The 24,803-nt window shown below is 49.4% G+C and overlaps 1 protein-coding gene across 2 annotated transcripts; it reads left to right on the top strand.

Annotated features, from left to right (window-relative positions):
* Positions 1–5,640: 5,640 nt before the first annotated feature.
* On the top strand, positions 5,641–24,462 carry MEOX1 (mesenchyme homeobox 1). 2 transcript variants are annotated; one of them, NM_001035376.2, is given in 3 exon segments: positions 5,788–6,503; positions 20,846–21,018; positions 22,351–24,462. In NM_001035376.2, coding segments are annotated over 3 exon segments (765 nt in total). In that variant the 5' UTR covers positions 5,788–6,034; the 3' UTR covers positions 22,474–24,462.
* The last annotated feature ends 341 nt before the right edge of the window (positions 24,463–24,803 follow it).

Genomic DNA, 24,803 nt, shown 5'->3' with positions numbered 1-24,803 from the left:
CCTCCTGTCTGCATTGTCTCACTCCCAAGGCCTCCACAGGAGAACTTCCTGGGGGACCCTGGGCTCCTCTTGCAACCAGAAAGCCCACAGACAAAGTAAAACCTGCCCGACCACCACCCCTCCCTCTGGAAGTTCCCCTTGAGAATGTCCTTCCAGAGCCTTCTGTCAAAGTGCAGATATCCTGGCTCAGAAAGTAAGGCCAGAGTTTTCTCCATCTTGAAGATTAGTTTTGCCTTGGATGACAGTTTCCAGACTTAGCGGAGGGGGCGGGAAACAGACACCCAGTTGAGTTTGAATTTCAGATAAATAAAAAATTCCTTTTTAGCTTAAGTGTGCTCCAGTATTATATCTGAGTGGCTGTGTGCTAGGTCGTGTCTGACTCTTTGCAACCCCATGGACTTATAACCTTCCAGGCTCCTCTATCCATGGGATCGTCCAGGCAAGAAGACTGGAGTGGGGTGCCATCTCCTTCTCCAGAGGATCTTCCCGACCCAGGGATCGAACCCACATCTCCTGTGTCTCCTGCATTGGCAGGCAGATTCTTTACCACTGAGCCACCAATATTACATAGAGCATACTTAACTGGGCTCCCTGTATTTTTTTTCCTGGCTGCCCTAACGAGAGCTTGCCCTTGAGATTCACATGCTTCTAGCTCCTTCAGGCACAGAAGCTCTAGAAAGGGCACGTTTATTGAGCATCTACTGAGTGTCTACAGGTTGTCTATACAGTGAGCTTCTACTTTTCAGTTGAGGAGACCGAGATCAGGTGGCCTTCAGGAGCTGGAGGTCAGAATCAGGTGACTCAGTGCCTCAGATGACTGTGTTTTCCAGTCCTCTGCCCACAGTCTCGGTGCAGACAAGTGATGGCTGCACCAAAAATTTACACACAAGAGAGGAAACTCATCTGAGAAATTGTCTCTAATATTAACACAGTGTTTTCCGGGATTTAAGGCAAGACCCTGTCATTGGGTCCTTGGCGTGGAATGTCCTGCAAGCTTCCTGGAAGCATCTGTGACCATTGTGAGGACAGTATTCTGTGGTTTACTCAACTCCAATCTGTCCATCGAATTGGTTGAGCCTCATAAAAGTCCTTGGAGAAGGCAATGGCACCCCACTCTAGTACTCTTGCCTGGAAAATCCCACAGACAGAGGAGCCTGGTAGGCTGCAGTCCATGGGGTCGCTGGGAGTCGGACACGACTGAGAGACTTCACTTTCACTTTTCACTTTCATGCATTGGAGAAGGAAATGGCAACCCACTCCAGTGTTCTTGCCTGGAGAATCCCAGGGACAGGGAAGCCTGGTGGGCTGCCGTCTCTCGGGTCGCACAGAGTCAGACACGACTGAAGCGACTTAGCAGCAGCAGCATAAAAGTCCTAGAGGTCAGTAGTGACCCTGGTATCTCAAAGCCTTCCAAGAAACAAAGGACATATACATTCAAAATTAATCCCAGGACCAGCCACAAACATTCAGGTCCAAAATGATTTCCATCCTTGGAAGATAAGACAGCTTGTCTGTCTCCCCTCTCATCCCTCTCCCCTCTCATCTCCCTCTCATCCCAGCAATACGTGGTCTTGCTGGGGATCAGGTGTCTTATCCGACTCTTGTTCTACTGAGTGAGTGAATGTTAATGGCCTTCTCCCTCTCAAGTGGCCTTTTGAAGTTGTCCTCAAGGCAAAAACCTCAGGTATACCATCATCGTCATCCAGACATTACCACTAAACACTGTACATTAAGCTATGGCACGAGATTTCCTACAATACCTCATTCACTTCTCAGCAACCCAACTGAGAAAGAAGGGAAAGAAGAAAAAACTTATTCCCACTTTACAGATGAAGAAACTGAGGCTCAGGAATTCCCTGGTGGCCCAGCGGTTAGGACTCAGAGCTTTCACTGCTGGGGCCCAGGTTCAATCCCTGGTTAGGGAACTAAGATCCTACCAGCTGCGCGGCACAGCCAAAAAAGATTAAAAAAAAAAAAAAAATGAAGCACAAATGATAAACTGAGTTACCCAAGGCCATTCAGTTTATTAGTGGCAGAGCTGAGAACCCACACTCTCCTGATTCCCAAGGCCATGACCTCAACCCTCTGTTATGTTACCATAGAAGAAGGTGTGGGAGTCAAAGGGCAGCTAGGATGTGCTGTCTTCATCCTCTGTGGAGCCGTGACCTGCCCCATAGTCCAGCAGAGTAAGGAAAGAGGAGATAAAGTAATTCCCCACGTGCATCGCCCTTTATGGTCAGCCAGTTCTTTTCGCAGGCATCAGATCGTGGATCCTCTTAACAGCCACACGAGGCGAGTACTGTCATCTCTGCTTCAACAGCCACATAGCAGAAGAAGGACAAGGCCACACGTGGAACTCGAGCCTCTGCCTCCGGGCCCAGGTTCTCCCCTGACAGCCCTGCAGTTGCAGGCACAGGTCGGGGGTGGGGAGCTGTGGGGGATTCCCAAGGACACGCCCACGTGTTGAGCACAATGGGGGAAATTCCAAAAGTTCCTTGGGATGGCTCAGGTGTGGCCAAGCCCACCATCTTCCTCAGGGACCCTCCTCCTCACGCAGGCTTTTCCTCTTCCTCCTCCAACTCCCCCAACAACAACCAGAAACGGGGTCCCCTCCCTTCCTGGAAACCCTGCTCCCCTTGGCCGCTCAGGGCTTTTTTCCACAAACAGCCACGTCCATCCATCTCTGTCTTGCGGGCCTCGGGGCCTTGGCAGGGACACGCTGACTTTGAGGAGGTTAAAGGTGCCGGTGCTCGGCCTTCATCTAACAAATGGGTCGCCGTGAGGGGAGGACCATTGTTGTTCTTTCCCGGCCTCAGAAGAGGAGCCTGTCAGGAAGATGGAGAGGCCAGCAGGCCCCCGGCCGCGCCCCGCGGGGAGGCTGACAGACGCCGGCAGCTGTGCGGCGCCAGGGTGCCAGGGCCCTGCCTTCTCAGCGCAGAGGGCCCCCTGCACCCCTCCCCAAACCCCTCCTGACCTCTCAGCCCCCTCCATGACCCAGGACCCAGCCTTCCAGGGGCAAAGGGCCAGGCCCTGGGCCTCCCTGGGATGGGGTCCCTGGCCAGATGGGGAGGACAGAGCCGGAGTCCGGTTATAGCCTGCGGGCCAGACCCCAGGAAGGCTCCTCTCCCCACCAGCCTCCTGTGGATTCCTTCCAGAGCCCCCACAGCCTGCAGCCCCTCGAGGGACCTCCCCAGGCTGTTCTCTGTGGAATTCCCTCAGTGCCCCCTCCTCAGTCCCATTTGGAATCATCCAGGTAAAGGAAAACTAGATGGACTAGGAAGGGAGCCACTTTTATCCATTACCTACTTCACACTTCGCATAAATGATTTCATTTCGAATTCTCCAACATCTGTGGGGCGGGCATTCTGAGGCAGTGAGGCCAGGCTGCCTGGGTTTGAATCCTGGATCCTCTACTTCCCAGCGGTGTGACTTGGTACAGGTTATGCAGTCTCTCTGTGCTTCCTCCTCTAAAAGATGAAGAAGGTGAGAACCCAGTGGGCTTTTGTAGCATCCATTGGGGAACGTGGTTGAGGCACTAAGATCAGTGGCTGAGTGGAAGCTGTAAGGACTATCCCAGGTTAGGGGAAAAGGAAGCTCAGAGAGATGAAGTGACTTGTTCTGGGGCACACAGCTGGGAAGTGGCAGATTCCGGACTTGAACTTTGAACTGTCTAACACCAAAGTCCGTGCTCCTTCCTCAGCATCAAAGTGCTCCAGACTGGACAGCCGGCCACCTGAGGGCAATGCCTGCTTTTGCCGTTTCTTAATTATGTGATTCCGAGCAGCTCACATTATCTGTCTGAGCCTCTATTTCTTCATGTGCATAAATGTAGAGTGTAATTCTTTCTTTACTCAAAATAGGAGGGTTGTAAGGTTCAGAGGAGAGATGTACGCTCAATGGGTAAGTCCTGGACAAAGCAGAGAGGGGAGTCTGGTTTGTGGCTTTGACCCCAGCTCCTCCACCAGCCTGCAACACCCTGGCTGCCTGTTCTGGAAGATGAGATGCCTGTTTAATTAACATCATGTGTGCTGCCTCCAGGCCTCAGGGCTGAGACCCATGGCCCCTCCTCGGGGAACCTTGGGCATCTTTGGAACCAGCCAGCATATACACTATTCTTATCGTCCATTCCCATTTCAGCCCCAATCCTGCTGCACTAGACTATGTAAATAATTCAGTGGGCAAGGAGCTCTGACCCTATATGCTTGGAATGTCATTCTCCAAGAAATTGTATTAACCCTCCAGAGATACCAGCAAGCCATGGTGACTGAGTAGACTCACTGGCCAGTTGAAATGGCAATGGATCCTCCTGTGATGGGCACCAGCCTATAAGACCATGAGAAAGTGAAAGTCGCTCAGTGTGTCTGTCTCTTTGTGACCGCATGGACTGTAGCCCACCAGGCTCCTCTGTTCATGGAATTCTCCAGGCAAGAAAACTGGAGTGAGTTGCCATTTCCTTCTCCAGAGTATCTTCCCAACCCAGGGATTGAACCCTGGTCTTCTGCATTCATTGCAGGCGATTCTTTACCCTCTGAGCCACCAGGGAAGCTCTTAGACCATGAGACTGTTTGTCAAAGAGAACTCTTTGGGGACTTCCCTGGTGGTCCAGTGGCTAAGACTCCATGCTCCCAATGCAGGGGGCCCGGGGTTCAATCCCTGGTCAAGGAACTAGATCCCATGTGCTGCAATAAAAATCGAAGACCCCCCGTGCCGCAGCTAAGATTCGGTGCAGCCAAGTAAATAAATAGTTTTAAAAAGAGAGAGAGAGAACTCTTTGGGGAACAAGAAGCTCCTGATTCCTATTTCCATGCACAGACTCCATGGAAAACTTGGCCCCTGGGGGTGGGGAAGACAAAGCAGGTGGGCGAAGGTTACAGGGCCAGAGAGCAGGTGGGGGAAGCCAGGAGAAACTTCAAGGCACCTACCTAAGTGTCTTTCCTTTGCCTTGGAGAAAAATGACTTGAAACCCCACTAGACAAGAGTGTGGCTAATTGGCATGTAAGTTGGAGGTTAAAGAGCGGAAGGAAGAATCTGATTGTTTTTTTAAGTTACTGAGAAAGTGAGAATGTCACTGTGGGCCGAGAGAAATACTTTTTTTTCTGGAGCGTGTCTCTCTTTCTACTACAGACCATAGTGGGCCACTGAGACTTGCAAAAAAAAATTGCTTTTAATCCACCTTCCTTTTTGCAAGCAGCAGTAGAAGGGCCTTTAAATCAAATGCAATCAGCAAACTTGTCTCTTGCACTTATTCCCCGCTTCACTCCCTGGAATTTGGCACTTGATGGTTTCTGGATCTGACTTAAGGCTTTTTTCAAATCCAAGACTTGGGGAATTTTGTTAACAGTGCAATAAAATAACTTCATAGTGTTATAGGAGGCACATTAAAGAAAGTGTGTGTGTGCTGCTCTCTTTCCTTAAAAAAAAAAAACAGACAATGTTTCTTTAAAAGACTCCATCTGCAAATCCCATTAGATGTGCATATAAGGTTTCTGATGATTAATAGTTGCCTGCTCGGGTTTTGGTTGGAGGGGATCGTGTGTGTGCTGGTTAACCCCTCCCTCTCCTCTCTCACATTTCACTTCAGAAATTTGTCACTCTCTCCCCACCGCAGGATTTAAAAGTGTGTCTCAGCAGCCCTGGACCAGCTCTTTGCAGGCATTTGCTGCGGGCTCCAGGACAAGCCCTCGTCAGCCGGTGCGTCTGGGCTGGGACAGTGAAAATGTTTAGTGTCATCGGCGACAAATACACGTATAGGGGACCCCACTAGGCAGGCTGGTGGGTCAGGGGGAACAGGAAGCCAAGAGCCAAATCCAACATAGGTGTGGGCACACGCATGTGTGGCCACCCACACGTGTGCGTACTCTGAGGAGCAATTTTCATTTTGGTTTTTGTTTTGGTTCCTGGGGCAAATTTTCTATCGAACACTTTTGCCCTCCTGTTGAAAAAAAATCTTTTTTTGTTGCATTTTTAACAATTTGAATATAAAAAGGGTAAAAATCCAAACTTTGAAAGGATTGAGGCGGGCAGCAGACAGCAGATGGATCCAGCGGCCAGCAGCTGCATGAGGGGTCCCCACCCCCCAGCCCCCGTCTGGGGCTGCCTTCGAAACCCGCACTCGGAAGGCACTGGGGCCTCAGGGCTCCCCCACTACCCGCCAACCCCATTCTCCTTCCACCAGAAACCAGACTTCCCAGCGACAGCAACAGCTGCATACCCCGACTTCTCAGCCTCATGCCTGGCAGCCACCCCACACAGCCTGCCCCGGGAGGAGCGAGGCTTCACTGAGCAGCACCCTGCCTTCCCACAGCCCCCCGATTGGCACTTCCCTGTCTCGGAGGCCCGGCGTAGGCTCAACCCAGGCCCCGTGGGGGGCTCCAAGGAGATAGGGGCCAACAGCCCAGGCCTGGTGGACACCACGGGAGGCCCAGGCGAGGACTATGAGGTCCTTGGGAGCACTGCCAACGAGACGGAGAAGAAGTCAACCAGACGGAAAAAGGAGAATTCAGGTAGGTGGCTGAGGAACAGCTGACTGTTCCTTTACTGTGTGACCTTGAGGAAGTTGCTTGCCTTCTCTGAGCCTAGGTAGCCTGATGTGAATGGGGGATAATATGATCTAACCTCCCCAAAGGCAGGAGACTTAAACCAGTTACCTTTGGAGGTATTTCTGCTCAGAATTCTGGGATTCTCTGGTGATAGGGGCTGTGTCTGTGTCCTCACCTCTCCTGGGTTCCAGGAAGGATGTGCTGAAAAGAGAATGAAACAGGATCCACAAAGATTTGGAGGGCAGGTGGGATGGAGCTTCTGGGTACAGGTTGGCAAAGGCTGGAGGGGGCTTTTCTGAACTGGACTGCGTCTGGGTTACAGTTCTCCCCAGTATGCCCCAGCCGGTTCCAAATGGCCCCGAGAGCCCCCGGGCTTACTCCCCAGGAGAGTTAGCTTACTCCCCAAGGCTCAGAGGGCTAGGACCAAGGCTGGGACCCTGGGCAATCAAACAGAACCAGGACTCTGTGTCTCTGGAAGTCTAGAGGCAGCAAAGCAGACATAGGGCAGGGATGCGAGAGGCAAACGCTAAGGTATGGGGCAGACTGCCCGTGAGGAATGCGCTGCCCTGCTGGGCTGTGTGCACAGGCCGAGGGGCAGCACAACCTGCTAAGGTCTGGGTGATCTCCCAAAGGCCACTCCTCAGAGGAGCCCTCCTGAGGAGTCACCAATCTTGGGGAGAGTCAGAGAGGCAGGCAGCAGAGGGTAAGCACTGGTGGAGTATCAGAGGCCAGAGGATGGAGCTGACCTGCTTGTTCAGACCCCAGTTAATGTCCATCTCCTCCTGGTGGTGGGGACTGTTCTTTCCTCATCTCCCCATGGGACCTCCCAACTTCTCTCACCACCCATTCACCTTTTGTCTCATTCGCCGTCTCTATTTCGACCAGAGCAAGACAGTGCCCTTGCCTCCTGCACCTACTGCCCGACTATGTCCTCCTAACGGCTGCCCTTAGGGTACATCTATCTGTCTGAACCTACAGATAAGTTTTCATGGGGCTAATGAGGGGCAGGCAGCGAATGAGAAGACCAACCAAAGAGAACACTCTCTGCTTTAGTTTACAAAGTGCTTGCAAAGTAGCCCAGATTTCCCAAGCACCTTCTGTTTGCTGAGTTTTGGCAGAGGCCCTGGGGCTGCAGGGATGAATAAGGTGTTCTCGCCCCCAAACAGCTCAAACTGAGAGGGAGCGGAGGCCAGCAGATGCCACTGGCAGTCGCTGTGCTATGACTGAGGGGTTCAAGGTGCTGTAAGAAACATACGATAGTTCTGAGTCGCACAGGTTCGAGTTTGCTCCATCAGGTCTTATCAGTGCCTCGATTCTTCACTCATGGAAAAGAAGAGACTGAAAAGCTTGAGAGGAGTTCTGCTAACATGGAGTTAAAAGAGAGTGACCCACTCATCCCAATGTACCCAGCACTTCCCTGGTTTTAGCATTGAAAGTCCAGTGTCCCCAGGACAGTTGGTCACCCTAGAAGAAAGCTCAAACCTCAGACTTCAGACCCCAAATCCCACACCCTTCAGTAGATCTCAAACACAATCCTCATTTTGAAATATCTGGCCTCCATGCTTGAAGAAGTCCCTCAGTGTGCTCACAGTGGATGATAAAAACCACAGTCCCTGGTGGTCCAGTGGTTAAGACCCTGTGCTTCCCCTGCAGGGGGCAAGGGTTTGATACCTGGTCAGGGAACTAAGATCCCAGGTGCCATGCTTCAAGACCAATAAATAAAACAATAATTTCTTTGATTTAAAAGCAAATCAAAACAAAACATAGCCCTCTTGGATGCTATGAATAGGAGGGCTCTTTAAATTCTCAGCCAGTTAAACCCTGAACTGTTCCTAGGCCTGGCTGGAGATTTGCTGAGAATGGGACACTTTCTGCTTCTCCTCTCCAAGGAACGCTCAGCTCCTTGGCTGTGCCTAGTTGAAGAGCTCGCCCCTCTACAGCGCCTGCCACTGTAACTCTTCAATCTCTGCCCACACCCACCTCAGCTACATCCAGACACTTTCCAGGGAGCTGTGAGCCAAGGGTACTGGGAAGGCATGGACAAAGCCAAGGGCCAGGCTTAGACAAGGTCATTCCATGTTTCAGCTGGACCCAAATGCACCATCTTTCCTTTTGATGAGTGGCCCGTGGATGGTGCTTCTCACATGCCAAGCAGCTGGCCACCCCAGGGCACCCTCCTCACAGAGTCAACTTCTGGTCAGGAGAGGTTCCCACCCAGGAGGGGCTCTGAGCTCTCCCTCAAGTTCCTCTCAGAAGCAGCACTGGCAGCAGCAGTCACACAAGGCAGGGCACAATTAGCTGACTCTCATTCATTCTCTGGGGTTCCAGACACTCTGTGGTCAACATGGAAATCTTTATCCCCCAGTGGCTTGCATCGTCCTTTGGGATTTAATTAAAGAGGCAGGAAAGATCAGCTTTGTAAGAACCTAAAGAAAAGGGAAAGCGATGGGCAGGGCTCACAACTAACTCCAGGAGTCTGGAATTCAGATCACAAGAGACAAATCCACAAAGAATCACCACCCTGGGACTTCCCTGGTGGTCCAGTGGCTAAGACTCCACACTCTCAATGCAAGGGACTGGGGTTCGATCTCTGGTCAGGAACTGGATCCTGCATGTTCCAACTAAGACCTGGCACAGCCAAAATAAATATTGAAAAACAAAACAAAGAACCCCCACCCACCCTATCAATCCTGATCCACTGGTTGGACTATTTTAAACTTTGATATCCTATTCATCATGGACTTTTTGTAAGAATTTTGATTTTTTTAAACATTGTGTTAAAATATGCTTTCTCTTCATTACTGTGGTTTTTGGCACCCCTTGCATGTTGTACTCAATGTGAGTGTCTCGCCCCGGCCCCTGCTAGGCCATCTCTGGAAGGTTAACCAGCACTGATCAGAAGTGTGTTTTCCATTATGCTTCACAATCAGGCAGACAGGTTGCGGGTTGGCACTGGCACTTCCCACTCCTTGACGTTGGGAAAGTCCTTAATTTCTCGGAGCCTCTGTCTCCCCAGCTGTAAAATGGGACTATAACAGTATCACCTTCCACATAGAGTCCCTGCAAAGGTTAAACACTGTGATCCGTGAGATGAACCCTGTGCCTTGCACATGAGTTCGATAATAGTGGTTGTTAATGGTATCAGGCCCGTCTTTACAGAACTAGTCTCCAGAACATAGAATCTGAAAAATAGCCCTTTGTTTGGGGGGACAGTGGAATTGAACATTTCAAACATGCTGTCTCAGAAATTCCTGAGCCTGGGATATAAAATGTGGAAACTTCTTAAAATCATCGTTGGTCCTGAAATCCAGTTGCCATCAATTAGGAGCCTGAAGCTCAGAGATTCACCAGAGAAGCTGGGGGAGGGAGTGAGTCGTGTCTGGTAAACGTGTCCCAAGCTGGTTGGCCTGGCCAGGAAGGGTCCCGTAACAGAAAGTTACTGAAAGTTCGTTTCGAAAGGAACGTTCTCTGCTCACCGGTCTCCTTCAAAGCTCTGCTAGTCCCAGCTGCTTTCCCATCACTTGCCATCACTGGAAGTGGAGCTGGTTGCTCAAGGAAATGGTCAGGAAAGAGGGGCTCCCTGGACCCCACTCTGAAACTTTCTGTTGGTTCACTGCACAAAGCTGATTTAGGAGTTGGTTGTGATGTTAACTTGCCCTAACCACTCCCGCTCCAGGGGGCCAGGGAGCGTTAAAGACCCCTGCTGGCAAGGACAGCTGCCACTCCTGTTTGCCCCCTAATCTGTCATGGCTACCATGGTCATCTTTAATTTATGGGAATGAAGGATTTCATGGTGATTTCCTGATGGGGTTCAAGGGAAGGTCGCGTGTGATCAGCCCGGCAGCAACAGGTGAATCTGATCGGCCGCCTGGGAGGGCCTCCGTGCCTGGGATCCCCGCTGCTGGCTGATGCTCTCACAGTCATTCTGTCTTCATCAGACTTGCTTTGTCCTCCACCCCATACTCCTGAAGCTCCAACATGTGTGCCTCCCAGGGCTCCTCCTTCCCTGTTTTCTCCCCTGTAAGATCTGATGTCCACCTGCCCTGCCCCTGCCCAGCTACGCACACTCTCAATTTCCTCTGAGGTTGAAAAACCCTCCACAAAGTGGCCTCTTTCCCACCTGGTTTCCCTCTACAGCCCACCCATTCCACTTCTATCTCCACTCAAGAAGCCACCAAGCCAATTTAGTTGCCTTGAAAAGGCACCCTGCTTTTTCTCCCCACCACCCCGATTTGTCCATTGCTTCCCCTTGCTTCCCCTTGCCTCAAACACCCTTCTCTTCCCACAGCCTTCTGCCTTATTTTAACATCCAGCTTGAAAGACATCTACTCCAAGGATCCTTCACTCCTTCCATCCTTCCTTCATGATTCCACTTGTACATGGCATCATTTCAATGAAAGTAACAGTTTAGAAGTTTCAAATGACAGTATCGCTAGAAACTGTGGCTGATTTTATAAATACAGTTTGCACCTTCATAAAGGAGCTCTCCTGAGGTTTCTTACCATCAAACATCTAATATTTGAAATCTGTTTTTTCTTTATTATGATCAAAAACATATCATGTAAGCTTGACCATCATAACCACTTTTAAGTGTGCGGTTCAGTAGCATTAACTATATATATATATACATAAAATTGTACAACAGATCTCTAGAACTTTTTCATCTTATACAATGAAATTCTACATCCATTGAAAAACAGTTCCTTTTACCCTCTTCCCTGCACCACCCCTCCCCCCAGGCCCTGGCAACCAGCATTCTACTTTCTGTTTCTAAGAATTTGAACTTTCAGTTCAGTTCAGTTCAGTTCAGTCGCTCAGTCGTGTCCGACTCTTTGCGACCCCATGAATTGCAGCACGCCAGGCCTACCTGTCCACCAACTCCCGGAGTTCACTCAGACTCACGTCCATCGAGTCAGTGATGCCATCCAGCCATTTCATCCTCTGTCGTCCCCTTTTCCTCCTGCCCCCAATCCCTCCCAGCATCAGAATCTTTTCCAATGAGTCAACTCTTCGTATGAGGTGGCCAAAGTACTTGGAGTTTCAGCTTTTTACCTCATATATGTGGAATCAAGCAGTATCTGTCTTTTCATGATAGATTTAGTTTACTTAGCCCGGTGTCCTCAAGCCTTATCTGTGTTGTAGCATATGACAGAATTTCTTTATTTTTTTTTAAGGCTGAATAATATTCTGCTGTGTGTATATGCACATTTTCTTTATTCATTCATCTGTAATGGCCACTTGGTTTGCTTCCACCTCTTGATTATTATCAATGATTCTGCAATGGACGTGGATGTGCAAATCTCTTTAAGATCCTGCTGTGAATTCTTTTGTATATATACTCAGAAGTAGAACTGTTGGATCATATGGTAACTATTTTAATCTTTTGAGGAACCACTATACTGTTTTCCCTATAGAATGCTTTTGTTGACCATACTTTTGGTGTCATATCCAAGAAATCATTGCCAAATCCATTCTCTCCATGTTTTCTTCTAGGAGTTTTCTAGTTTTAGGTCTTGCATTTTTAGGCCTTTAATGTATTTTTAAGTTAATTTTTATGTGTGGTGTACAGAAAAGATCCAACTTTATCCTTTTGCTTGTGGAGATCCTGTTTTCCCAGCACCGTTTGTTTAAGATTGTTCCTTCCCCATTGTGTAGCCTTGGCACCTTTGTTGAAGATCATTTGATCATTTATGTGAAGGCTTACTTCTGGGCTCTCTATTCTGTTCCATTGATGTATGTGTCTCCTCTTATGCTGGTATCACAGTGTTTTGATTACTGTCGCTTTGTAATGTGTTTGAAAATCAGGAAGCAGGAAACCTCCAGCTTTGTTTTTCTTTCTCAAAATTGTTTTGGCTATTCAGGGTTCTTTGAGATTTCCTAGGAATTTCAGGATGATTTTTTCTAGTTTTGCCAAAAAATGCCATTGGGATTTTTGTAGGGATTGCACTGAGTTTGTAGATCACTTTGTGTAGTATGGACATTTTAACAATATTGCCTTTCAAAATCCATGAACACAGGATGTCTTTCTTTTCATTTGTGTCTTTAATTTCTTTTAGCAATGTTTTGTAATTTTCATTGTACAAGTCTTTTGCCTTCTTAGTTAAATTTATTCCTAAGTATTTTATTCTTTTTGATGGTATTGTGAATGGGATTATTTTCTTAATTTCCCTTTTGAATTGTTTATTGTTCGTGTATAGAAACACAACTGAGTTGTGCATGTTGATTCTGTATCCTGCAACCTTGATGAATGTATTACTTCTAAAAGGCTTTTGTGGAATCTTTGGGGTTTTCCACATACAAGAGTGTACTATCTACAAAGAGAGATCATTTTACTTCTTTCTTTCTGACTTAGATATCTCTTAACTTCTTTTTCTTGTCTGATTGCTCTGGCTAGGACTTCCAGCACTATATCAAATGGAAATAGTAAGAATGGGCATCCTTGCCTACTTCCTAACGTTAGAGAAAACTATTTTAGTTTTTCACCACTGAGTATGATATTAGCTACAGGCTTTTCATATATGACCTTTATTATGTTGAAGTAATTTCCTTCTCTTCCTGGTTTGTTGAGTGTCCAAGAATCCTTTGGTGACCTCTCTTTCCACACACGTGGAGCATGCCCTGTTGACAACTCTATTTTAGCATCAAACCACAGTTGGCTTATATCGAGTTATAGATGCACACAATGGCCTTTTTCCTTAAAACAGAAGTGTCTAGATAGCTGGAATGCTATCTGATTCACCTGTGCAGTATCACTAGCACCTACTGTAACATTTGTACACAGAAGCTGTGTGTCTGGCCAATAGCCTCTACTGTAATCTGGCATTCACTCATTCATTTTCTCACTTTCTGAGAGTGGCTCCACCGCCTGGCATGGGGTTTTCACCATGTGTGCTGTGCTTCTGTAAAATGCATCAGGACTTTTATAGTCTCACACATGAAAAAGTGTGCAGAGAGCCAGACTTCAATCATAAAACCAGCACAGGGTCAGGGTGAGTGCTGGGGTCAGAAAGATGTGTAAACATCCACATGCAGGCTGGGCTGACTCACGGGAACCCCCTACAGGGCACTGGGGTTGGGTCCAGCAAGGGGAGCTGCTATGGCTGAGCAGCAAAGGGGACCCACCATGGTCAGGCACTTAGGGGGGCTCCTGGCTGGGCAGTTAAAGGGCCCAACTGCCACGTGAACAAGTGGCTGTGCTCACCAGTCTAGAGGAAAGCACCCCTTTTTCTAATTTGCAGAGAGGTCCCTATGGTCTTGCATCAGCTTTGTACCCATCATGGCCTTGTTCCCTCTCTCTCCTTAGTGGTAAGCACAGCTGTAGGGAGTTAGGTGGGGGGCATCTTGGCCCGCTTGGGTATAACAAATACCACAGACTGGGTAGCTTAAACAACAGACATTTATTTTCCCACAGTTCTGGAAACTGGAAGTCAAAGATCAAGATGTTGGCAGGTTCGGTTTCTCCTGAGGCTTCTCTCTTTGGCTGGCAAATGGCCACCTTCTTGTCATGTCCTCACTTGGTCATTCTTCTGTGTGTGGTCATTCTCTATGTCCTCATCTCTTCTTATGAAGACACAAGTCAGATTGGATTAAGGCTCACGCTAACAGCCTTCCTGGAGAAGGGAAGAGCCACCCACTCCAGTATTCTGGCCTGGAGAACCCCATGGACTGTATAGAACATGGGGTCGCAAAGAGTCGGACACGACTGAGCAAAAGTATTTAAACTACTTTCGTACTCTGTACTTAAAGTACAGAAAGTACTTCTGTGAAAGTACTTAACAGCCTCATTTTAACTTCATCACCTCTTGAAAGACCCTATCTCAAAACAGTCGCATTCAGAGGTACTGAGGGTTAGAATGTCAAAATATTAATTGATAGAGGGGACACGATTCGGCCCATAAACAGAGGAAATGGGGACAAGATTCTAGCAGTGGCACAAATGCTCCAGTTATAAATCCCTTTGGCAGGACCTCAGAGCTTCCCTAGCCCAGGGTCCAGGGTCTGTTGGCCACTAGAGCTTTTCCATTCCTATAGGGTGTTGCTTCTGGCCACAAGGAGATCCTGCATTCTTTTTCGAGTTTGTTTGTTTGTTTGTTTGTTTGTTTTTCATGTGGACCGTTATTTAAAGTCTTTATTGTATTTGTTACGATATTGCTTCTATTTTATGTTTTGGTCTTTTGGTCACAAGGCATATGGGACCCTAGTGCCCCGACCAGGGATCAAACCTCCATCTCTTGCATTGGGAGGTGAAGTGTTAACTACTTGACCACCAGGGAAGTCCCAATCCTGGCATTCTTATTTTTTTCGCACAGAGAAGAAAAAATGGAGACTGTTTTAGGAAGGAATCCCTAGAGAAGCAGGGTGTTTGACAGACAAAGGAAAGGACGTGATAACAAAATAAATGGACAACCTCAGTAAGTGTCACCTGGGTCATGAGCATGACTCTTGAGCATCACGCTGATTGCAAATCCATACCCACCTCTGAGGGGCAAGACTTGAGGCCCCTGGAGACCCCTAGAGCCAGCGTCCTCAGTGCCCACTCTGCCCACTGAATCAGGCTGCCCTGGCACCTCTCAGCTCCCACCCCCACTCTAGCCTTTTCTATTTCATGTTTTCCCATCTTCCTTGAATTCAATGATGAAGGAACCATGTGAGCAGCGGGGCCTGGGTCCTAAAGCCTACACTTCCTTTGGTGACAGCTGAGGGCGACATCTGGAACTTATAAACACAAAGCCCAGCGCTGCCTGTGCCTTCCCCAACCATCTCAGAAGCTCACTGCAGCTCCTACCTCTCATTTCCACTGCCCCTCCCCCTCCAATTCTCTGCTGCAAACCTCCATGGTCCCCACACCCCAACTCCTCACTCAGTCCATTCCACTTTCCCTCATCAGAGCCCACCGTTACTGCCTGCCCCACCACCACCACCTGGGACTCTCAGCAAACATGACTCTACCCCTAGGCATTCCCATCCCAGAGAACATAACCTAAATTCCCCAGGCCCACTGCTGGGCTCCTCAAAGAAGCTGGGAGCCCTACCATGTCTCCTCAGGCCCCCATGGGAGAGGAAAAGGGTCTAGACATTGAGGTGGGGCGGGGCCCAGAGAGAGAGGCGGGCCAGTCCTAGGAAGCCAGACAGGTCTGGATGCAAACGCATCTGGGGAATGGTTCCATCCAGGTCTTGTCTATTTTGAGGGCTTTAACTCCTCCCTCTGAAGCTGAAAGTGTCAAAACTAATGAGCAGGGGATTTCCCCAGTGGTCCAGTGGTTAAGACTCCATGCTTCCAATGCAGGGGGCGTGGGTTCAATCCCTGGTCAGGGAACTAAGATCCCACATGCTTCACAGTGTGGTCAAATTAAAAAGAAAACAAAACCACAGCTAATGAGCACATTAAAGGTCTGGTGTGTAGCCCAGGAAACTATAGGCACCATTTTCAGAGGATTTGCCAAGGTCTCACCTAGGGAAGTCCCTGGGAGGCCGACCTGGACACAGATTCAGATTGCCATCCTTGGAGTAACCACATCTCCATACTCATTGTCCCCGCAGCCCAGGGTGACCTAACCTGGACGGGTCCCAGGGGACTTTGGGCAAGCCATTTAATCTCTGGGTCTCAATTTCCTCATTTGTTCTATGGTCTAATGTATATCTTACCGGAGAAGGCAATGGCACCCCACTCCAGTACTCTTGCCTGGAAAATCCCATGGATGGAGGAGCCTGGAAGGCTGCAGTCCATGGGGTTGCTAAGGGTCGGACACCACTGAGCGACTTCACTTTCACTTTTCACTTTCATGCATTAGAGAAGGAAATGGCAAACCACTCCAGTGTTCTTGCCTGGAGAATCCCAGGGACGGGGAAGCCTGGTGGGCTGCCGTCTATGGGGTCGCACAGAGTCGGACACGACTGAAGCGACTTAGCAGCGGCAGCAGCAGCATACCTTACCTACTTCACAGAATAATTAAGAGGATCTAATAGGAAGCAGCCATGGCAAGGAAATAGCTTCCTCTCAAGAAAATCTGGGTTCTCAGCCCACTTCTGCCACTAACTTGCTGTATGTCTTTAGGCAAGTTTCTTACCTTAACCTATAACATAAAAAGGCCACATCAGATCATCTCTAAGTCCCCTTCTAGGTCTGCTATTCTATGATTCTATAGTACAGAGGAAAGCCCAACAGAAGTTTATCTCTGGGGAAGAGAAACCCATTGTCAATTGTCAACTGCAATGTGCTATTTGAACGTGGGGCATGTGGCCATCTATCTGGTCTTGGATAGAAATTTATGTTAAATGGCTGTGAGAGTTGGGGAGTAGGAATACAGGACTCCAAAAAAGGCACATTCCCCAACGTCTGTCTGAGCCTCCCTCTAGTCCCGATAAAGCTGTCTGCTGACTTTAAGAAGGCCTGCCAAACGTGACAGCTATTTATGAAATAATTTACCTTGGATGGTGTAAAAGCTCATGGTGGAAACCACAATATCACACAGACACATCCTGTTTGCATTTCTCTGGGCACTCTGGACCATTCCATCATGGCCCTGCTCCCTCTGAGGGTGTGCAGAGGATGGGGTGGGGTCACGTGGCTCCTCCATAGACACAGAGGCAGCCTGCTGAACGCCAGCCTCCTCCCTCTGCTGTCATGGAAGAAGTGCCCTTTGGCCCTGGGGAAGAATCAGGACCAGGGACTGATGTGGATCCTCAAGCAGATCAATTCTAGTTACTGTGCCTGGAAGCAATAGTGACACAGATTCGAGCACAGATATGCAAAAGTACTGGGAGAAGGGAAAACGGTTACAAGGCCAGAGATTGAAAAGGCGTCCTTTTCGCACGGTTCTTGAGACGTGGTGTCCCGAGAAGCACCGTGTTTTACTTCTGCCTGTGCTACCTCTCCAGCATCATCCCAGTAGAACCTCTTCTGGTGGTTCTTTCAAAGGGGTCTCAGCTGAATGCCATGCACTGTGCTATGTTAACACACGTCTCCCATCTCATTTTACCTTCGAAGCAGCCTTTTGATCACAGTGGTCGCGATAGCTAACTTGATATACTTCTGGCCCTTTTGTCATTTCTAACATTTCTAAAGGGTTCTTAACGCCTGTGGGAAGCTGATGAGGGACAAAGGTCCTCCCGGTGCCACCCTGTTTAGCCGAATGTTGCCTTGAGGTTCACATACGGGTTCAGACACTGGGTTCCCAGCTTATCCTGAGGCCCCAGTGCCCAAATCAGGATAATAAGAGATGAGAGAGGAGAATGGATAGGGAGGGTTTGCCCTGGTTGTTGCCACCTCCACACCCCAACCAGTCCAAGACCAGCTACAAAGGGCTCGGCTCCTGATCTCCCCTCTTCTCTCTAGGAAGGATTATGTGCAGGACTCTGTATGTGTGTATAGGATGGGTATAACTGGGGAAGAGGTGTCCATAGGGCACCTATGCACACCTAAGCAGGCCTGGGAGAAGGGGAGCGTGGAGTGTGAGCATCAACCCAGGACAGGCTTCTGAGAGCGCTGGAGGTGGAGATGTACAGAGCTGCCCCCAGACAGCCAACCAGCCACCAGAACCTGACACCAGGGCTGATGATGGCCATGGCTCTCGTCAGCTGGATCTGGATTCAAATCTCAGTTCCGCTGCCCCAAAGCTACCCAGCCAAGTTCCCGGGCCTCTCTGAGGTTGCTTCTGCCTCTGTATGCTGAGAAGGACTTAGCAAACATTTAGCAAGTACCTCCTATGTGCCGGGTTCAGTAGCAAGTGAGAAAAGCAGTTACATCCCTGGGGAGAGAGAGCTATGAATCAAATTATCACACAAATCCACATGACAAAGATAAAGGGATAATAATACTGCCTACTCCTTCCAGTGTTATGTGGGGACGATTAAAGCCGTGACTGCATCTTAGCACAGGTAAGACTTTAAGAAGTGACAGCTGCTATTACCCCAGGCCCTCAAATGGCATCTCAAGGAACCGAAGAATCAGAAGAATACTATATATTCGTTTCAGCGCTTTGAAGTTTTAAAAGCATTTTCCACCTACAGCAGCTTGTCCAGGCTTCCCAATAACGCTGGGAGGTAGATTTCTGGATAAAGAGGCTGAAGCCCAGGGAGGTTAAGCGACTTCCTGAGAGGCTCCAGCAAGAAGATCCAGGATGCAAACCTCGGCGCAAGTCCTCTGGGTTTGACACACCCGCTGATGTGAAAGGAAAGTACTGGGAAACACTGAGTCCCCGGGCAGGAGCGGATGGGAACCGCGCCAGGCTTCGCGGCCTCGCTCCCCCTCCGCGGCGTGACCATGACCGCCCCTCCCTCCCTGGGCCGCGACGGCCAAGGCTAAGGACTCCTGGGGGACCCCGGCCGGGCGGCGCGTCCTTCCCCTCCAGCCCCCGCTCCGCTTCCGGAGAGGTCCGGGCAGGCAGCCCGGCGGGAGAGGTCGCCCCCTTCCTTCCCGGCCCCCGGGCGCGTGTGGGCAGCCCACCCGGACCCGGCGCGGACAGCCGGGCATCGGGGCTGCAGGGAGCCCAGGAATCGGGGCTGCGGGGACCCCGGGAGGCGGCCCTCCTCCGCCTTCTCCGCTTCGCTTCCATACGCCGGTCCGGGGCGGGAGACGCCCCCATCTCTGTCCCGCTCGCCTCCCCACTCCTGAGCCGCATGTCCCCGCCCTTCTCCCGGGCTCCTGGCGGGGACTCGCCGACTGAAATACAAGGCACTGCGTGGAAAGCGCTAGAAAGAACAGGCAGGTTGAAGTTCCCAACGGAACGCGGAGTGGACGAGGGGGCTCTGTATCCCGACCCGGTTTGGCAGTCTGGCAGTTTGGCCAGCTTCCCAGTCTGTAAAACAAGGACAGTGAGTTGAAAGACTTCTAATTTTTAGAGCCCTGCGTAAAACGTGCTTCCTGGAGCCCTTTCCCGGAGCCCTTTCCCGGCCACGTGGCACGCGTTGGTCGTTCATTGTGTGGGTGTGTCGGTCTCCTTCCTTTACGCCTCTCCACCCACCACTGTCTCTTACCCTGCTCTGGGAGGTCACGATACAGTCCCTTCTATGTATACAGCACTTAACAGTTTGTAAAGCCCTCCTACATGTATTTCATTACAACAGTGTGTGAGTCAAACTGCCTGAGTGGATTCCAGCCCCTCCACTCACTGGCCAAAAGAACAATTTACTTCACTTCTCTGTGCTTAGTTTTCTGGTCTGTAAAATGGGTTTCGTCCTAGAACTCACCTGGCTGAATTCCAGTGCGGATTAAGTGGCTGATATCCCTAAAGTGCTTGGTCCCTGCACCCCTGTTAGCAGCTGCGACTGAGCCCCTGCTATGTCTAACCCAGAGCCTCCTTCATAAATGAACTTCCCAGACTGGGCCCCTCCTGGTGTCAAAGGTAGGGGCTAGGGTAGGTCTTGGAAGCCAGGAAGAAACTTAAAGTAGCGCTTCTCAATTTACATGTGCACACAACTCCTAAGGTTAGTAACAGTGTTAGTCGCTCAGTCTTGTCCCTGACTCTTTGCAACCTCATGAACTGTAGCCTGTCAGGCTCTTCTGTCTATGGCATTCTCCAGGCAAGAATACAGGAGTGGGTTGCCATGACCTTCTCCAGGGGATCTTTCCCATCCAGGGATCGAACCCGGGTCTCCCGCATTGCAGGCAGTCTTTACCATCTGAGCCACAAGGGAAGCCCTGACTTCTAAGGGGATCGTGCTAAAATCCAGATTCTGATTCAGTAGATCTGAGGATGGGAGGTGGGCAGCAGGAGATCTTGCAAGTCTGGTCAGTGCCCAGGCTCTGCTGCTACTGCCACCAGACCATCCTTTGAGAAGCCAGGTCTTAGAGCAGTGGTTTGTAACCCTGACTGCGTGTCTGAATCATCAGAAGCCTTGTTAAAACAGATCACTGGGTCCCACTCCCAGAGTTTTTCATTCAGCAGGTGTGGGTGTGGTGATGCCCAAGGATTTGCATTCAAAATGAGTTCCTAGATGGGGCTGATCTCCCCGAGGACAGAGAACCTCCGTTTTAAAGCATCTTGCCCCACAAGCTCACAGCCACTACCAGTGTCAAGTTGAGGGTGGCTCAGGTGGTAGAGGTCATTCAGCAGCCAACGGCAGCTTCCTGTACTCTGGAAATTAAAAATAGTTGTTTGAGGGGCAGGGCACTTGAGGTTGGGATCCTAAATTCTTTCCATTTCTCTTAGAAAGGATTAGAAGGGATGATAAAGCGACACGGTGGGATCTTTCTCAGCATCCTTTAAAAATAAGAGCGACAGGCTGTGCCTCTGCTTGAAGACAAAAGAAAGGGAATCAAGGTCCCTGCGGTTCATGTCTTCCTGTTTGGGGTCCTCTCTCCCCAGACAACCAGGAGAATCGAGCGAAGCCAGAGGGCGCCAGCAAGGCCCGCAAGGAGCGGACAGCCTTCACCAAGGAGCAGCTGCGGGAGCTCGAAGCTGAGTTTGCTCATCACAACTACCTGACCCGACTCCGAAGATATGAGATCGCAGTAAACCTGGACCTCTCCGAGCGGCAGGTGCAACATGGAGGAGCCCCTCCTCTTGTGGCCATCCCTCATTTCCTGTGCTCTCTCATCCCCCCCTTCCCTCCCCCCTTCTCCTGGAACCTTCTCCTTCCTCCTCTCCCTCCACCCAATCCAGACATTCTAGTTGTACCTGACAATCACCTGTGGAGATTCTAACAAGGCCAATGTATGGAGCTCACCCCTAAAGATTGTTTTCACTGGTCTGGGGAGGAGTCCAGGCATCAGAATTCTTCAAAGGTCCCCCAGGTTGGGACTTCCCTTGTGGTCCAGTGGTTAAGACTTCTGCTCCCAATGCAGGTGACCGGGTTCAATTTCTGGTCAGGGAACTAGAGCTCATATGAGGCAATTAAGACTGGTGCAGCCAAATAAATAAATACTAAAAAAAAAAATAAAAAGTCCCCCAGGTGATTCTCACATGCAGCCAGGGTTGAAACCTCTGCTCTGCTTATCCCCAAATGTGAGTGTGCAGTAGAATCACCCAGGCCCTTGTTTAAAATGCAGATTTCAGGGTTCCACAGTGTGATAGTGCAGTAATAGAGTAATAGAGGGAATCTGCATTTCTAGTAGGTTCTCCAGGTGATTTGGACATGCAGCTGGTTCCTGGGCACACTCTGAGAAAAACTTCCTAGCCGTTTGTTTTGGCCTCTTCTTCAGAGCATTCCACCCATACTCATGCTCTGATGGGGAGTAAAATATAATAATAATTGATAGCAGCTTTCAGTTGAGAAAGTGATCTGCTGGAGTGCTGGATTTAGAATCAGAGGACTTAAATTCAAATCTTGCTTCTACCACTTCATAGCTCTGGGACCTCTGGATCACATCTTCTCCTAACCTCTCCTGTCTCCAACTGGTTATTTCATAACCCCACCCTAAAGGTTTACATGCAGGTAAATGCTGAAGCTCAGATGAGAAAATGCCCACATCAGAGCTACCTAAGCTGGAAAATGCTTTCCAAATGTGCCTAAGGGAAATGTTGGTGTTTCTGTGTTCCCAGATTCCTGGGTAATAGAAGCTTGAGGGAGGGTGTCCACATAAGAGGGGTGGGACTTGTGGAGGGGGTGGGGTCAATGCAAAGTGACATTTAGTACTAGTTCTTCTGTCTGTGATGTTTTCTTTATCTGGAGACATAAGATAGGTCTTTGAACAGATTGATGAGTCTTCCCTTTGGTCTCAATACCTGGAGCCTTTGGAGGCATGGGGAGGGGCAAGCAGAGTTTCGAGTTGGGCTCCCTGGAGCTGCACCCCAGGTACCTTGAGCATCAGTATTGGTGAGGTGGTCACACCTGCCCTGAAGTGACTGGGCTCCTCTGCTTCCTTCATCAGGTCAAAGTGTGGTTCCAGAACCGAAGGATGAAGTGGAAGCGTGTGAAGGGGGGTCAGCCCATCTCCCCCCACAGGCAGGACCCCGAGGATGGGGACTCTGCCGCCTCTCCAAGTTCAGAGTGAGATTCTCCAGGGAGCAAAAAAAAAAAAAGACTGAGGACTGAGCCCCCTACCAATGACCCCTACCCCAATCCCACCTTAACCTTCTCCCACTCTCCCAGGGCAGCCTCTCCACGCTTCACAGTGATTCCTGGACAGAAAGCTGCCCAGGGTTCCTGGGAGCCTTGAAGTTTCTAGAAAGTTCTGTCCAGCATTACTCTGTCTTTAGCAGCCCCTTCCCCAGGGCCTTCGCTTACCACAATTCTCATGGAGTCAACCCAAGTGAATTCGGAGAATAGCTCCAGGGACACTGTTTCTTCGGGTCTAAGCTGCCACCCACGCCTCCTTCTCACAACCTTCCTCCCACACCGGCCAGACCTCCTCCAGTTCTGGACACCTGGCCTGATGGGAGAGGAGCCTTGAGACCAGCTGGTGAGTCACAAAAACAGATGCCCCCAAAGGAGGGCAAGGAGACACACACACACACACACACACACACACTCTAGACCACCTCTCCTTTCTGGGTTTTGTTCTGAGGCTTTGGGAGACCTCAGTTGTCCCAAAACCCCAGGGAAAAATCAGTGTGAGGAAGTCTGAAAACGGAAACTTAGCTGCTACAAATCAGAAGCCATCCATGAATCCAAATTGGCTGGCTCCGTGGGCAAGTTCATGAGCGCTGGCTGGAAGCAGACAGTCAGGAGAGCAGCTTGGTATAGGTCTCTGTGTTCCCCACACTGGCCTTTCATGCTGGCTTGACTAGGTGGGTGAGAAGGGACCCAGGACAGCACCTGCTTCTTCAAAATCAATTCAGGGACATACCTGGGATTGTTGAGCTGGACTCCAAATCTCTGGAACAGCTATTCCTTTTAAATCAGTAATTTCTGGACGGAAAAACTATCCAGATGCTCACATTATTGAAGTGAGGGCTGGAGAGGGTCCCAGTGTTCCGAGGATGGAGCAACCATACGAGGGCTGCTTACTGGGTGAGGGCCTAGAAATGTGGGACCCTGGTGTGGTTTCTTTCTCCAGCTGCAGGGTCTTGTGCTTTCAAAGAACTTTGCCTGCAAAAGGACCAAGAAAATGTCCTACTTTCTCCATGGGATGCATCTGAAGCCCTCCGAAGTGTGCATTCCACAAATGCTGTTATGATGGGAGGAGCTGCCACATTTATGTGTGGACTGCCCAACCCCCACCCCAGGACTGTTGGCCCAGCAACCTGGGGCTACTGACACCTTGAGAGAGGCCCCTGCTTGCCTCAGTGCTCTGTCCCCCAACGCCAGCTGGTGTTGCAGAGGGAGGTCAGCAAGAGTTTGAGTTCTTATATGTAGATGTAATCATTCATGTGTAAAAAAAAAAAATACAAAAACCAAAAACCCACCTCCCTATCTTGAAAGGACAGACTCTCTGGAAAATGATTGCCAAGTGAGATGGCTGGTTAGAGCATGTGTAATTTTTTCTAAACTATACTTCATCTATTTTCTTTAGATTACATCAAGTTAACTGTGTACGATCAATTAACTTAGAAAATTCTTCGAGAAATAAAATCAATAAAAAGAAAAAAAAGAGCAGAGTTTCCAGGTCTATTTTCCTGGAAGAGCTAAGAACCACATGTCTGTACGTAGTCCTCTGATACTCATGTGATCATCAGCCAGACAAGATCTAGAAACAACAAGAAAACAGAACTCCTGTAAACCAAGGTATCCCTTGGTTCTTCAAAATGTAGGGGTGCAAATATAATGAATGTTTAAAAAAAAAACAGTCTTGTCTTCCTTGCAACTGTATTGTCTTCATTTCTCATTGAAAAATTTTAGCTTTCAGTTTCTGTAACCTGTGGCTTATCAAATAGACAAAGTTCCATAAACAAAAGGTGAACTCCTTTGTTAATAAAGGAAACTTGACCATAAAACTAACCATCCCTAATTTTTAAATTCAACGTTTAGAGGTTTTTGTTTTTCAGGGTGCAACAGTATATACCAACAGTAATAAAAATGACACGAGAAAAAGTGTCCTCAATTCTGTGTCTTTTTAATTACAAGGGATTTATCTCACCGAGATGTCAGCAATGGACAAAATAGGCCTGGCTGGACAGAGAGGAGGGAGGGAGCTCGGAGGAGAGTCCTGGCCAGGATTTGGCTCTGAGGCTGTTTGGCCCTGGTGTGGGAGGTAACCAGAAATGACATCATCAGGAGCTGGCAGAAGAAAGCAGACCCACCAAAATCAAGGTGCCAAAGGGAAGGTTCAGGTTCAAAGCCAAGCAAAGCAGACACCCCAGGCATTCCAACACCCGCTGCTAACTCAATTCCTGTGGCTTCAGAGGACATCAACCTCTCTCTTGGTTTTCTTGTCTGTCTAGA

Source organism: Bos taurus, chromosome 19 (genome assembly GCF_002263795.3).
Source record: "Bos taurus isolate L1 Dominette 01449 registration number 42190680 breed Hereford chromosome 19, ARS-UCD2.0, whole genome shotgun sequence".
Lineage (NCBI taxonomy): Eukaryota > Metazoa > Chordata > Mammalia > Artiodactyla > Bovidae > Bos > Bos taurus.
The sequence above is the reverse complement of the archived record's forward strand: the minus strand, read 5'-3'. Positions and strand labels throughout refer to the sequence as shown.